The sequence below is a fragment of the Mesoplodon densirostris genome, chromosome 2, assembly GCF_025265405.1.
Source record: "Mesoplodon densirostris isolate mMesDen1 chromosome 2, mMesDen1 primary haplotype, whole genome shotgun sequence".
Taxonomy (NCBI): Eukaryota; Metazoa; Chordata; class Mammalia; order Artiodactyla; family Ziphiidae; genus Mesoplodon; species Mesoplodon densirostris.
The window spans coordinates 216,280-230,916 of record NC_082662.1 but is presented as its reverse complement, the minus strand read 5'-3'; the positions used below and the strand labels follow the sequence as shown (position 1 = coordinate 230,916).

At 64.9% G+C, this 14,637-nt stretch overlaps 1 protein-coding gene across 3 annotated transcripts in view; it reads right to left on the bottom strand.

Moving 5' to 3' along the window:
• Nucleotides 1-14,637, bottom strand: part of AGRN (agrin) — a 32,708-nt gene that overhangs the window by 17,045 nt on the left and 1,026 nt on the right. For all 3 annotated transcript variants that reach the window (XM_060088757.1, XM_060088758.1, XM_060088759.1), the window contains exons 2-3: nucleotides 12,907-13,168; nucleotides 1,273-1,320 (exon numbers count right to left, since the gene is read on the bottom strand). In XM_060088757.1, the coding sequence (XP_059944740.1) occupies nucleotides 1,273-1,320; nucleotides 12,907-13,168 (310 nt within the window). The remainder of the gene's footprint in view (nucleotides 1-1,272; nucleotides 1,321-12,906; nucleotides 13,169-14,637) is intronic.

Sequence of the window (14,637 nt, the reverse complement as noted above, 5' to 3'; positions counted from 1 at the left end):
CTTGCACCCGCATCATGCAGGCTGCCCCTCCCTAGCGCAGGTGGGGCGCCCGGAGACCTGCCAGCTTCACGGCCCTTGAGCGTCACCTCTGGGGCTCTGCCGTGCTTGGCCTCCTGAAGGAGCCTCACTCCTTCCTGGCCCAAGGCTCCCTCAAAATGTGCGATGCCGGAGGCGGTGGTGGCTTTTTATAGCCTCCGCCGGTTGGAGTGGGTATATTTAACTCTCTCCCCAGACTTGGGTAGGTTGGAGGGTGGAGCGCATGCCCTGAGCCCTGCCTGTGACCAAGAATGTGCTGTGTGTGCGCCTGGGAGGGCTGACGATGGTCATGTGGGGTAGCTGTCCCGAAATGTGTGATGGGGTCAGAGGGCAGGTGTGGGGCCCATGTGGGATCAGAGGGCAGGTGTGGGGCCCATGCGGAAGGCTGTGGGGCGAGCCAACGCATGTGTGAAGGAAAAGAGACACAGCAGGCCTTGGGGCTTGAGGAGAGAAGGCTGAGGACGCCGGGAGAGAGGAAGGTGTTTAAATCCAGCCAGCTCCAGGCCTCTTGTCCACAGCCTGTGAGAGGCTCAGTCCTGGGCCCAAACCCCCAGCCCAGTGCAGACATGCCCCCTCCCACGGCCCATCCCATGTATGGACGGCCCTTTGTGTATTTCCAGGGACCTGCGCCGTGCCTGTGAGCAGGGGGCCCAGGCACTGAAAGCAGAACTGGGAGCAGCCTCCTCTCCCAAGAGGACCCCAGGCCACCCCTTTCCCCTGCCCTCCTGAGGCACTGGCAGCTTCCTCTCTTCCCCTCTCACATTAGCTTAATTACAGCAGCCCCCCAGGGAGGCCGGGCCCCAGCCCACAAAGCAGGTCAAGAAGGCCAGGCCCAGCCTGCTCAGTCCAGGAACAGACCCGCCCATCCCTCCTCAGGCAGCTGTCGTTGGTCCTGCTGAGGCCCTCTCCCTGAGCCCCTGGCCGCCCACGCCCTCTGTACACATCTTCTGACCCATCTCTCAACCTTTGGGCTCCAGGACTAAGCCAGTCCCAACTTTGAGGCCAAGATGGGGCCAGGCCCAGGGCCTCCGGACCCCACTTTCCCTTTGCCGTCCACCACTGTGGACTCCCCAGGAAGGACCCAGGTTCCCTCATCCAGCCTCCTGCTGCTCCAGACACTGCTAACGTGTCTGCCGTACACACCCCAAGGATGATCCCCTGACCACCAAGAGGGCCACCGCCCCTCCAGGCACAGATTGCCAAGCTCAGTCTGTCACCAATTGAGCCCTCACTCACCATCCGGAGGCGTTGGGGGCACTGGCGTGAAGTGGGTCCCAGGTTTGTCTGGAAAAAAACAAATCTCCAAGTCAGGCGCCACCCCCTCCCCGGCCCGAGCCAGTCCTTCCATAGTCTGTCCCATTGTCCAGCCTGGAAGGGTCACCCCTGCCTGCACACATCCCTTCCCTGGCTCCACTCTGAGCCCTGAAGGTGGACAAAGACGGCAGAGGCCCTGGCTTTTCTCTGCCCCTCCAGCTGCACCATCGTGGTCTGACACCTGTCAGGGAGGCCCAGTGGCAGGGGTGTGGGCGGCCACCTATTCCCGAGATGAGCCCCAGGCCCTGCCAAAGCCCCCATTCCCAGCGTAGCCAGCTGTCCCCAACCCCCCAATGAAAGTTGTCTCTGTAGCTCAGGATGAGGGCCGGCCCCTGCCCCCCGCCAGCCCAGAGACAGCCTTCGGGGGGCCCAGGCGTCCAGAGAATGACCCATGGTGTTCCCAGAAGATGCAGTGGCCCATCTGAGCCACGTCACAGCTGGTGGCCTCTCTGTGACCCTGCCTGTCCCCTCATCTTTGGTCGCTGAGGCAGGGGACCTCAGCGAGCAGAGAGGCAGGGTCACCTGGGCCCAGGAGGCTGCCACACCCACAGACGTACAGTTGTTCAGGAAGAGTAGCACCGCGAAGCCGAGCGTGGCGGTGGCCAGGAGGATGAGGCAGACGTTACAGGGGATCATGAAATATCGCACCAGCAGGGAGACCCCGCGCCGCCGCCGGGGGTCCCGCTCCAGCGGCAGTGGAGGCATGGCCCGGGATCCTCAGCCCCCACTCTTGAGGCGTGGGGGTCCTCACGGGGCGCCCTTGGGCCTCTTCGGTGCCACTCGCCCCATTCTTGGACCCCTGGGCCAGCTGACAGCCGCTATATTCTCGAAGTTCAGCTCCAGTCACAGCTGGGGAGGGGGGGGCGCCAGGCCTCCTCCACAGCCCTTGAGGCTCATAAAGGGAGGTGTGCAGAATTCTCCTGGAGTAGAAATCCCAAGTTTGGGCTCGGAGGGAGGCGGACGAGGAACCGAGGGCCAGCACCACCCCTGCCGTCCACACCGGCCAGGGCCTGGGCCGGAGGCGCCAGCAGCTCTCCGCGGGGCTCCCGCTGGGCTCGGGCTTCCCGGAGCCAGCCTCGGGGAGTCCCGCAGCCCCGGATCCTGCCCGCGCGGCTGCCCAGGAGAAGCCGGTCGGAGTGGGAAGGGCGGCGAGCGGCCCCTCGCCCGGGACTCGGCGGGTCCCGGCTGCTCGGTCCCCGGCAGAGGCGGGAGCGGCGACGGCTGCGAGCGGGAGGGGCGAGCGCGCCTCCGGAGGGAGAGAAGAAAGAGCCGGCCGCGGAGGGCCGCGCCCGCTCCCCGCGCCCAGGCCGGGGCCGAGGCGGTGAGTGAGGGGCGAGGGGCGCCGCGGAGGGAGGGCGGGGAGCAGAGACAAAGGAAGACGCCTCCGGGGACCCCAGCGTCCGCGGGGAGTCGCGGCTCGCGCCGCAAGGAGGATCGGGCGGATGAGGACGGGAGGGCGACGGCACAAAAGAGAGCGCAGGGGCTGCGGGCGCTGGGGGCCGGCTGGGGGGACCGGGGAGGGCGCAGAGGTGGGCGCTGGGGCTGGGGAGGGCGCAGGTCGGGATGGGGGCCGGGGTCGGGGATGAGGGGGAGCGGAGGCTGGCGCTGGAGAGAAGGCAGGTGTGAGGGCGGGGTGGGGGGGTCTGCGGAGTGGGGGCGAGTAGGTGGGCGGGACAGGGTCCCCTCCCGCTCCCACCCGGCCGGGCTGGGCTGGGCTGTGCGTGTGAGCGGCGGCGCGGCGGAGTGTCCGAGGGTCTGTTTGTGTCCCCGCAGGGGGGATCGGCCTGCACGAAGGACCCGGTTCTGGGCTGCGGTCTGCGTGTTACCGCGTGTGCGTGTCAATGTCTCTGGTCCTGCTGGCGCGACCCCGGCACTGTGGGGGTAGCGTCTCCAGGTACATACACACAGGTGGGGAGTGGGCTGGGCTCAATTCAGAGGGTGCGCCACCCCACCCTAGGAACTGACAGCAGCACCTCAAACCATCCGCGCACCCCCAACTCGCGTCCGCGAGGTGACAGGATCATGCAAATGAGTCCCATGTAAATGAGCGTTATGCAAATAGTCGCGGGGCTCCAGGCCCAGACCGCAAGCCTGGAGCGCCCCCCAGAGGCCTTCCGGGAACGTCGAGACCCTGACGTCACAGCGGGCCAGGGCGCGCGGCCCACCTGGGACTCCCGTGCTCCCCCGTCACGAGTGCAGCTGCCTCACAAACCTGTCCCTGGGGTCCTCCCACACACACCTCGCTCACTCCCTGCCCGTCGGCCGGGCTCTCCCCCGCCCTTCCTTGGCTGGGACAACCACCTGCCAGCCAGCACCCAGTTCTTCAGGTCCATCTCCTTGGACTCCTTTCAGTTCTGCGCCCAGGCACACTAGTACCAAACCCCAGCAGGGTCAGCCCACCCTGTCCGGGTCCCCCATCACCCACAGCGGAGGTCTTCAAACCTCTTGGAGCCCTGGAACCTGAGGGTCTACTGAAACCTTGCAGGAAAAGTCAATACACAAAGTGGTCCCCCCTAACCCTGGGCCGCGATGGACCCAGAGTAGCAATCTGTCAGGCCTCCTGGAGACCCGGCCCCTGGCTGGCCTCACTCTCTCCTCAGGGGAGCCTGCCACCCCCTCACCTCACCTCACCACACCCTGGCACTGCCCACGCCACACTGAAAGTGGCGATGCCCCGGACTTGGAGCACCCAGGGCAGGGTCTGACTTTTTATCTCCTCCGGGCAGAGCTTGGCCCACAGCCCAGAACTTGGTGTGGTGAGCCCAGGCAGTGACACATTTCCCATTTACTTCTCACTGCAGCCCCCAGGACTGCAGTTTGAATCCCTTGACTCAGGGAGGGGCCCACAGACAGTGCCAGGGTTTAAAGCACAGACGTACGCACTGGGCACACGCCCGCACAGGAGCCCTGTCTGCTGTCACTGCAGCTTGGGACATCATGGGTGGGCCCTGCTGGAGGAGGGGAGGCAAGGGGACCAGAGTGTGGGAGGGGCAAGCCCTGGGATCAGGGGGAGCCCGTGCTGGCAGGGCAGGCCTCCCCCAGGCAGAGACCCTGGACTCTGCCAGCAAATGGGATGGCCTTAGGGCTCACGTGGTGGTGGTGGCGGCGGCGGTGCTCAAGGCCTGTCAGGTCTGGCCTGGGGAAAGGGGACCCGCATGCAGCCCGGTCCCTCCCAGCCCCAGCCCGAGCCTGAGCCCCCACAGGGCTTGGATGCCTTCAGAGAGACAAAGGGCCATTGAGGCCTCAGAGCCAGCTGGGGGAGGGGAGCTCAGGCTACCCGGGCTATTTTGGGATCTTCAGACTCAAAATCATTCAGCCCTGACCAGGCCACAGCAGGCTCAGACCCCAGGAACAGAGGGTGCTCCGAGCCAAGAATCGGCCCCCCTCTGGGCTTACACACAGCAACATGCTACTGCTCACATGTGTACACACACTCGATGTCCCAGGTCTCACGTACGCAGATACATGTACACCCACTCACTAAAGTCTGCACAGGCACTGGGTGTCACACACTCACCTGCGTGCATACACACTGCACGCCCTCATGCAATGCAAAACTTGCCCCTCAGTCACACAACACACTGGGTGTGCCCCCAAGCACACGGTGTGGTTGCGCCCCTCCAGGTGCTTCCCTGAGAAGGAAGATGGGGAATGGAGTCTAGAGAGGATGGGAAGTCCTACCTACTGGCCCCCCCGCCGACCCCTTTCTTACGCAGATGACCCCTCCCTCACACCGGAGGGGCCGGGCCCAGCTCCCCCCGAAAGGAGGGGGTGGGGGTGGGGCGGCACCGCCCTCCCGGCGGCGAGCACACACCGCGCGTGCGCACACACCTTTAATGTCGGGCCTCGCGGCCGGCGGCGCCCCGGCTGGTCCCGCGGAGCGCGGGGTCCGCCTGTCCCCACCGCCGGGACCTCGAGGGTACCCCGCTTGTGTGTGAAGCGCATCGAACAGTCGAGCGCCGGCCGCCAGGCGGCCCGGAGTCACAGGTGTCTGGCCGTCCCGGTGGGGGAGGGGAAGAGGACGGGGCAGGGCGGCCCCTTCCCCCAGCCCCGGCCTCCTGGTGTCTGGTCTCAGGCTACGGCCGTCCCCTCCCCCTCGGCCTCAGCAGACAATGGGCGTTTCACGGCGGGACGTCGCTGCTGGACCCGGGCCCGCCGCTGGGAAGGAGCCGGCGTCCAGCCCGGGCCCCGACCGCCGCCTCAGGTGAGGCCGAGGCCGGGAGGCGCCCAGTTTTGAGTCCGCTGGCTGTGTGCCCAGCCACCAGCCCCCGGGCAGGGCCCACACTCTGCCGGTTAGCCGGCGCCGCCGGGCGGTGGGATTGAGTGAGAGTTTGGGGAAGGGGCTCAGCAGGACCAGCTCGTAGGGTGGCGACCGCTGGCTGCTTGGACGGCAGCTGCGGCCGCTGACCCCTGGCTCCCCTCCTCCCTCATTACTCAGCCTTCATCCTGCCCGGGGCCCAGCCTCCCTCAGCAGCCCGTCTGAGCTCCTGCGGGGGTAGGCTCAGTGCAGGAGGTGTGTCCCGAGTCGGGTCGGCTCTCTGCACCCTGGGAGGTTACCCTGGACAGAGGGTGAACTAGAGATCGGAGGGTCGGGGGAGGCGGGGTTATCTGTCCAGAAACCCGAAGGATGGGGAGAGGGGTTTGCACCTCCGGACAGAGGCAACTACAGAGGCCCAGGTGAGAACGGGCTCAGGAGGCTGCAGGGGGCCAGGAGGGGCCAGCCTGGTGAGGCCTCAGGCCGACAGGGGCCATGGGCGGGTCCTCCGGCCTGGGGAACGCTGGGAGGAGGGAGCCCAGTCCAGGACCTGGACACCTGCCAAGACATAGGCTGAAGCCACCAGGGGGCGCCAGACGAACAGAGGAGGGGGACGATAGGCACCTGCAGAAAAGGGGGACGCGGTGGAGCTGATCCATGCCTTCGGTCCCTCCCCTCCAGGACAGCCCCAAATCCACCTCTTTCGGCCAGGCCCTGCCCATCTCCGGGAGGAAAGAGAAAGCTGGAAGAGCCAGGGTGGCACCCACGTATGGTCAGTGCCTGGTGAGTGGAGACCCTGTGTCCTGCTGAGGGCCACGCCAGGCAGTGAGGGATGCACAGTCCAGCACAACGGTCTGAGCTGGGGGACAGTGCTTCCTGGAAGTATTGACCAGCTGGATGTCAGGATGAAGAGGAGTGACAAACAGACACACCTACTGGAACCAGAAAGGCAGGGGACAAAAGGGCAGAGAGACCGGCCAGACAGGAGAGAGCCGCAAAGACGGAAGACCAGACGCAGGACAGGAGATTGCAGAGGCAGCCAGGGTGCAGGCGGAGTTTCTCCCGTGGGGGAGGGTGACCGGGACCAGCAGCAAAGGCGCAGCGTCAGGTGGGAAGGCTCCTGCTCAGAGGGGAGGGTCCCCCTCTCCCAGCCAGTAGGCTGTAGCTCTTGAGTGCAGGTTTCCAGCTCTCTGGCCCGCACCACGCCCGCAGCTGCCTTCTCCCACCCCTCAGCCAAGCTACAGGGACTACCTGCTGTTCCCTGCATCTCAGACCTTGTTGTGCCCGGAATACCCTTCCCCCTTGGCCTTCGCTCCTCCACACACAGCTACACCTGGCCTCCTTGGAAAGCCCGTCCAGAACCTCGAAGGGCCCTGTGAGGATCTGCTGCTGGGCCGTGAGCGGACGGGTGGCTGAGGAAGGAACCCACGGATGGATTCACAAATGGACCCTAGCGACTCTCACCGCCTCCCCTCCAGGGAGAGAAGTGGACGCACATTGCTCCCCACTGGAGGGTCAGGGACAGGCCACAGTCTGGCCCAGATGCTGTGCTCTTATTTCGCCCTAGTGTACACGGGAAGCCCGCATCTGTGGCTGGAGGGACAGACTGCCTGCTTCTGCTGGGGCCGGCGTGGGGCGGCCCAGAGGCAGCTGCCGGTGGGAGGGGCAGGGAAGCTTCAGGCCCACCTCAGGCCGGAGGCAGACCAGCCTCTCCTGACCTGCCACACCTAACCCCTAACGGTGCCAGACTCAGGGTCCAGCAGGCACGAGATGGGACAGGGAATCCGAGTGGCCCCAGCGACTCTTCCTGTCCCTACCACAGTCCTTCCACCTCTGGCATCGAGGAACCCAGAGGCAGAGCCCACAGGAGGCGGGGCGCAGACCTTGGCCGGGTACGGGGAGTGGGAGGAGTGGGAGGAGGGCGTGGCAGGAGGCAGGAGACGGGAGCCACAGGAGGGCAGGCCCCTGGGAGCCAAGCCAAGGTTGCCTGCTACCAGCCCGCTGGCAGAGCGCCTGCAGGGTCCCCTCCCCCGGCTGATACAAGGGTGGCAGGAACCACAGCCCAGCTGGGCTTTCAATCAGAATCGAGTGCCGGTTGGTACACCTGAGGCTGTAGGCGCACGTGCAGGCCACACAGCTGGAAACAGCAGGCTGCCTGGGAGGACAGAGAGCGTGCCCCTCCCGTGCCTCTGTGCCCCGGTGGGGAGGGGAGTGGGGAGGGGCCCTCTTGCCCCTCCCAGGTCCAGCTGTAAGCAGCCCCTGGCAGGGGGCCTTCCTCAGAGGAAGTTCTCAGGATCTGCTCTGGGGGGAGAGGCCCCTTCTAGGGGAGCTTCCCTCCCCACTGGAAACTCCACCAGAGGCCTAGGTCGCCCCTGCCCGGCTCCCAGCCACAGCCTGGGCCTGGAACGTGATCCCTCCTGAGCCCCAGTGTAGCCCGTGGGGGCGCAGGGCCCTCTCGTGAGCTGCTTCACTGTCATCCGGGTCACTGTCACTGGGGCGTCTCACCTCTGAGATCCCTTTTCTCTTCAATGAGAGGTGGGCACTCTCTGGGACTCTGGGGTGTCAAGGGTTACCGGGGCTATTTCAGTGACTGTGCCTGCAGCCCCCAGCCCGGCTGGGCCTTGGGGGCCTGCGTGGGGAGCCATGGTTCCCCTATCTCAATGGTGAGGGGGGGCTGGGGCCAGCAGAACAGGACAGGAAAGGGAGCCCATTTTTCATCCCCCCCCCCGCCGCCCCAGGCCTCTAGACAAGGGTAGCACTTGCGGCGGGGGGGCAGTTGGCCTGGAGCCCGCAGGTGGAGGCAGAGGACTGGGGCGGGTGCAGGGGCAGGAGAGAGGCCTGTTTCTGCAGCTGTTTTCCACCTTCCTGTGGTGATAGGGGTGGGGGCAGGCTTTGCTTCTCAGGGGGCTGGGGGGAATTAACCCTTTAGGAAGGAAGCAAAGCAGGCTGGAGGAGGCTGTGCCGGCCTGACTGTAGCAGGGTGATGGTGAGAGTGACCTCTGGCTAGATCCACGGCCCTGAAGTCTGGGCCCACTCCCCTGCTAACCTTACCTGGCAGCCCCATGCCACCCACTACACTCCCCCCACCTCAGCCTGTAGGATTGGTGGGGCAGGGGGCTGTAGCCCCACACCTGGGTCAGCTATCCCTGACCAGGTGAATCTAATTTCTCCTCTGTGCACATGGGTCCCAGCACCCCCACAGATGCTGTAAGGGAACAGGCAGGCCCCACCGGAATCCACTCTGTTCAGCACCCTGGGGGAGGCCAGTATAGACAGCAGGAGAGGGGAGGACGGTTTCAAAACAACTTTTTTTTTGCATTTCCAATCTGCAGGGGAGAATGGAGGCCAGGGCTGTTCTCTGGGTGTGGAGCAGGGGGATGGGGTGGGGTCTGGAAAAAGCCAAGAGCTGTTTCCACTAGCTCAGTCCGGCACAGTGAAGGGACACGATCCAAAGGCCTTTGGTTTCAGGAGCAGCCCCCCCACCCAAGCCCCCGGGGCTGCCCCAGGGAGGACGCCAGCCAGCCCACCGTGGGCCCAGGGGAAGTCAAAGCCGGCACAGGTCCATTCTAGCGCCGACTATCTACCACGGACCCCCAGGTGGGGAGAGGACAGGCAGCGGGGGTTCACGCCCTACCTGAGCTGATGCCCCACCCCTGGCTGCTGGAAGGAAGGAGAAAGCCTGGGTGGGCAGCGTCCAGCCTGGGCCTGCCTCCTCTCCGAGGACCTGCCTGGGGGAGGGGCCGAGAGGGCGCTAGGCGGCTCTGGAGGGGTGGGGTGAGAACCTACAGTCTGGAAGAGGGAAACAGGGACAGGAAGCAGCCACCTCCCACCTCAGGGAGGAATGTGGCGGGAGTGGGACAGGCTCAGAGGACTTGGGGTACAGCAGCTAAGTGCCAGACAGCAGAGGGGGCCCGCCCAGGAAACACCCCCTGGACTTCTACCGGCCCCCGCTCTGCTTCAGGGACAGCCAGTCCCTGTCTGGGGGTGTCTGCAGCCCACATCCAGCTCCGAGGCCACAGGGCCTGCACCAGTGCTGGGCCGGCGGCCCAGGACCCAGCACCTCTCCAGCCTGAGCTATATAGGACTGCCTTCCCAAAGGCCCTAGAAGGCTGGCCTGGCAGGGAGGAAGGGAGGGAGGGTGCTCACTGGAATCAGGCTGGCCAGGCTAGGCCACGGCCGCCAGGACCCCGGGCTTCAGGGCTGGGCAGGGCTGAGCTGGGCCAGAGCCAGACTCACCGACCCTGTCCCTGTGCCAGACCTGGAGAGGGCAGACAACACTTCCTTTCTCTGCTCCTGGCTTCTAGTGGGCAGGGAAAGGCCTGGGAAAGGGCCCCAGGCCTGCGTCCCTCTCAGGGGCTTCAGGGGGCCCCAGGCCCAGTCTTCATGAGGTGGGGGAGGGGAGGGTGGTGGGAGTGTATGGGTGCTGCCCAGAGCAGGGCAAAGTGGCTGAAGGCTGGAGGAGATGCCTGCTCAGCTGCCAGCCTGGGCAGGCTCATGGTGCGTGGGCGGCTGGCACTGGAAAAGGCCAGGCCGCTTCCCTGACAAGGCAGGGGACGAGGGGCTCCTTCCTGAAGAGGCTGCTTGCTCTGCAGCAGAGCAGCGGTCTCCCTCACCCACAGGTAGTGCAGAGGGAGGGACACATACCTGTCTCAGTTATGCTTGGAATGTGGCTCCCCAGGCGGAGGACAGGGGAGGAGCTTCCTGGGGGCTGGAGGCTGGGGAAGCGGCCCAGAGCCAGGAAGACCCTGCAGGCCCTGGGGGAGAAACTGAGGAAAGCAGTCCCAGTAGAGCTGGGGCCCAGGTGGGGATGAACTGGGGGCATCCAGGGAGGTGGGCCTGGCAGGATGTGCCCCTGACCTTGGCGGCTGTGGGCCTTTTGGGGGCCGGGGAGAGGTGTGTTAGAGACAGGGGTCTTGGGTGGTCTTGGGGTGACCTCCACAAATCAGTGGCTGCCCAGCCTTCACTCTGGGCCCTGTGGGGCAGGGGCAGCTGTGGGCTCCCAGGAACAGAACAGGGTCAGAATCAGACAGGGAGGGGTCATCTTAGTTCAAGCCCTGCCCATCCCTAAGCCTAACTCCTCACTAGGGTGAGGCCTTGGCTCCCTGGAGAGCCTGGACTGGGGTCTGAGGTCTGCATCTCCCTCCTCCTCCCAGCCGCATCCTGCTGGGGGAGGTGGGGAGACGACTGTCTCTTCCCCAAGCCTGGCCCCAGCTCCAGGGGGCCTTTTTCCTCAAGCCTTCGGGAGGCTCCAGGGGGAGGCACCCCCATCTAACTGGGGTCCCTGGGATGCACCCACCCTGCCCGCAGCCCCTGCCCCTCAAGGCGCCCCGGTTTGCTTCCAAAGAAGGGATCCGTGTCATGGGCTCAAAACTTCCAGGGCTCCCCGGCCCCTTACAGTGGACCCCAAGCTTCTCACTCTGGGCCCCGCCCCTCCCTGGGGGCTTCCCCTCCACCCTGGCTCTACCACAAGGCTCCAGGCTCCAGTCAAGGCTCCTTCCTTTCCTTTCCTCTCCACGAACCTCCTTCCCCAAGACCCTCCTCCTGGCAGGCCCACCCCAGAAGAGTCTGGTGGCCTCGGCCCCTTCTGGGTGCTCACCCCATTGCTACACACTGGCCTGTGGGTCCCAGCACCACTCTCCCCACACCGGCCCCACTGGAGCTGGGGGCCTAGCCTGGTCCCTGTCCTGGGCAGCCAGCATACAGTAGGTGGAGTCTCGCTGGGAGCTCTCCCTGGGGGCCCTCCTTCCCAGGTGTCCCTCTGCCCAGCCTGATGTATCCGGAACCAGGGCTCGGCCTGGGTAGAGCAGGATCTGGCGAGACGGCAAATCTTGTTCTGCCCGGGGTGGCCCTCCTGCCTCGTGCCCTCTGACCCCACAGAAGGCCTCAGTTACTGAGTCGTGGACCCTCAGGCTGGACCCATCCAGCTGCAGAGTTGATGATGCGCCTTCTTGATCTTGCAGAAACAGGGACCTGACCCCTCTCCTTAGCCCCCAACTCATCTTTCAAAACTGGGCATCACACGCCACAGCCTGCCCCATCTCCATGCCACCCTCCCATCTTTTCCCTAGACCACAAGCTTCCAGAGCAGGGCCAGGGGCTCCAGTCCTCGCCTGGTGGGAGGGCCATGCTGGGACCTCCTCAGCTAAGCTGGTGCTGCAAGGGACCAGGGACACAGCCCCACTAGCCTCTCTGTATGACGTTGCAGGCCGGGACCCCGGACACAGCCCCAGGAGCAACGGACTACAGGCTGAGCAGGATGCTACAGGGCTCCCCACTTCAGGCCCTGCCCCTCGCCCTGCACAGTCCACCCCAGGCCAGATGGGTCCACCACCCAGGACCCCGCAAGAGCCAAGCCAGCATCACAGCAGTAAGTTGGGTAGAAGATGGAACTTCCCTGCTGGCCAACAGAGCAAATCAGAGGGACAGGGTCACCTTCCCAGGACAGGAAGTCAAGGACCCTGCCCACTGCCCTGGGAGGAAGCGTTCTCTCCTCCCTCCGCCCTCCCCGGTACATCCCTTCCCAGGCAGCCATGAGGGGACAGACAGGATGTGAGGGCCACGGGCAGTTCCTACGTTGTTCTCCCTGCTACATTCCTCAGCCAAGGATCTCAGCCCCCAACTGGGATTCTCCTGGGTTGAGGTGGGTGGGTGAGCCCTGGTCATGTGATTCCTGCTCACCTCTCAGAGGCTGGGGTCGGGGAGGGATGCTCTTGGGCCATTCAGAACGGACACATGGGGAGAGCGGACAAGGAAAGGTTCTGTACCTCTGTGAGGGGATCCCACCCCCACTCAAACTCCTGGAAGCAGCCCACTCCACATAACTGCCCCTCCCAGAAATGACAGGCCTCTTGGAACACATGGCGAAGTAGCCCCACCTCCAGCACAACCCTTAAACCCCACCCCAACGGGTTTGCTCAACATCTGGGCCCTGTCTAAACAGATGTTTGGGCTTCTGCAGAACACAAACAACTGATGTTCATTCACCTGGTCCCAGCCTCTCTCCTAGAACAGGGAACTCCAGGAAGGGGCACGCAGCACTACGGAGGGGGAGGGGAGGAAAGAGGAGGCCGGTCCCTTTGCAGGGCTGGACTCACTTGGCTCCAAGACCAAGAATGGTGGCACCTCCAGGGCCAGGGTGGGGAGCGCTGCTTAGATCAGAGACTGGAGCTGAGATGGCTGGGAAGCCAGGGAGCCGGGACTCAGAAAAGGAGGTTGGACCACAAGATGCCAAGTGCGATCGCCTGCAGCAAACTCTCTCCTGCCCCCCAGGCGCCGCCTCTGCCCTGCGCCCCTTCACGCACCTTCCACGCAGTGTTCCACCTCCTCCAGGTTCCGCAGGGTGATGCGCATGAGGCTGGAGTTGAGCATCAGCTCGTTCTTGTGGGCCGGCCACAGGTACGGCGGAGCAGGGTTCACGAAGAAGATCCTGGTGTCCCCGGTGGACACCTGGTTGTCACAGATGAGGGGGTCTCCGAAGCCGCCAATCACCACCTTGTTGCCTCCGTCCAGCAGGCTCTCCTGGGCCACCACATCTTTGCCCTTCAAGTACCGCCAGACCCGAACCTGGGGTGGACGTGGGGGGTGCACAGGTGTCAGTGATCCTCTTCCCACTGGGGAGGGGTGGCCGCAGAGGCCAGAGGCAAACACCAGACTGGCACCTGGGCTTTTTCCTCTCTTCCCACCTCACTTGCTCAGGCCAGATGTCCAGAGTAGATAGACCCAAACCCTGGGCAGATGTGTGGAGATCTTTGGGTCAGCCCCCCAGGAGGAAGCTGCAGGGAAGCGCACACACAATGGATGCCACTGCCCACCCATGTGTGTCACACACTAGGACACCTGGCCTGCAAACACACCCCTTTCCTCAAGAAGCAGCCCCCCAACCGCCAGGTCTAAGTGACCCCAGCCACCCCAATTCCAATAATGTCCATCTCAGCTCAGGCTGCTTACGGGAAGGGGGCCCAGCCGGCCTGGGGTGCCTGCCTTCCATGCCCCACTCTCCCTATCGACCCACCCACTGCCCCGGCCCACCCCTGGGCAGAGCCAGGAGCAGCTAAGGTGGATGATGAAGTTCCAGGGTGATGAGCTCTGAGCTCAGGGCTCCGGGCCAGCTTGGCTCCGTGCAGCCCTGTGGGTGGGCGAAGACACCATGCCCCCCAGCAGGTGAAACGCCCTCCTCCTGCAAGGCTCCTACAGTGAGTGCGGTCAAGGCAGGCTGTGAACCTCAAAATCAAGCCTGGGCAGCACAGGGCAGCCCCGCCCTCCCCACTCTGCTCTTGGGGCCCCGAGGGTACCTGCTCTGACAAACCAGGCCCTGGGACGCCCATGGCCTGCTGGGGGTGGGGGGAGGAGGGTCGCAGGGGCTGCAGTCAGAACAGGCGGCCCTAAAGGAAAAGGTCCATGGGGATACGTGCCCATGCATGCTGCGCCTCGGAAGACACCCCTTTCCTCGGGAGCTCTGGGGGGCCAGGACTTCCAGAATGGGGAGTGAAAGACAATGGTGGCCCGTCCACCTGCCTGCCCCTGCTGGGAGCCTCGGGTCTGAGAAATCTGCAGGGACTCCCTCCACCCTCCAGTGGCTCAGGGGAGGTGGGGGAGCCTTGGCCAACTCCCCACCCCCACCCCTAGACACACAGTAGGCTCTAGAAGGACGACAACTAGCAGGGGAGGGCTGGGTGGCTTTCATCGCCTCCCCCCACCCCAGCCACACCCAGGAGCAGCGGGGAGGAAGTCGGGAAAATCCTGCAGGGACTTGGCAAAGTGCCCTGGCGGTGGTGGAGGGGAGGGGGCCCGGCGGGGGATCCCAGCTGTAGCCCGCACAGGCCAGGCTGAAAGAAGCTGCCACCCCTCCCCATCTCCAAGGAAGAGGAATGATCCGATTTCTGGTCCGGGAGGTGGTTTTAGGGGCCAGAGGGGGGGCAGGGCCCTGGGTCCCTTGAGCCCTCCCTAGGAACAGATTGTGGGAAAAACCCCACCAGACCTATCCCAGGGGGCTCCTAGATCCAACTGAAGGAGAGGCCAGGGAAGTCCCCCCT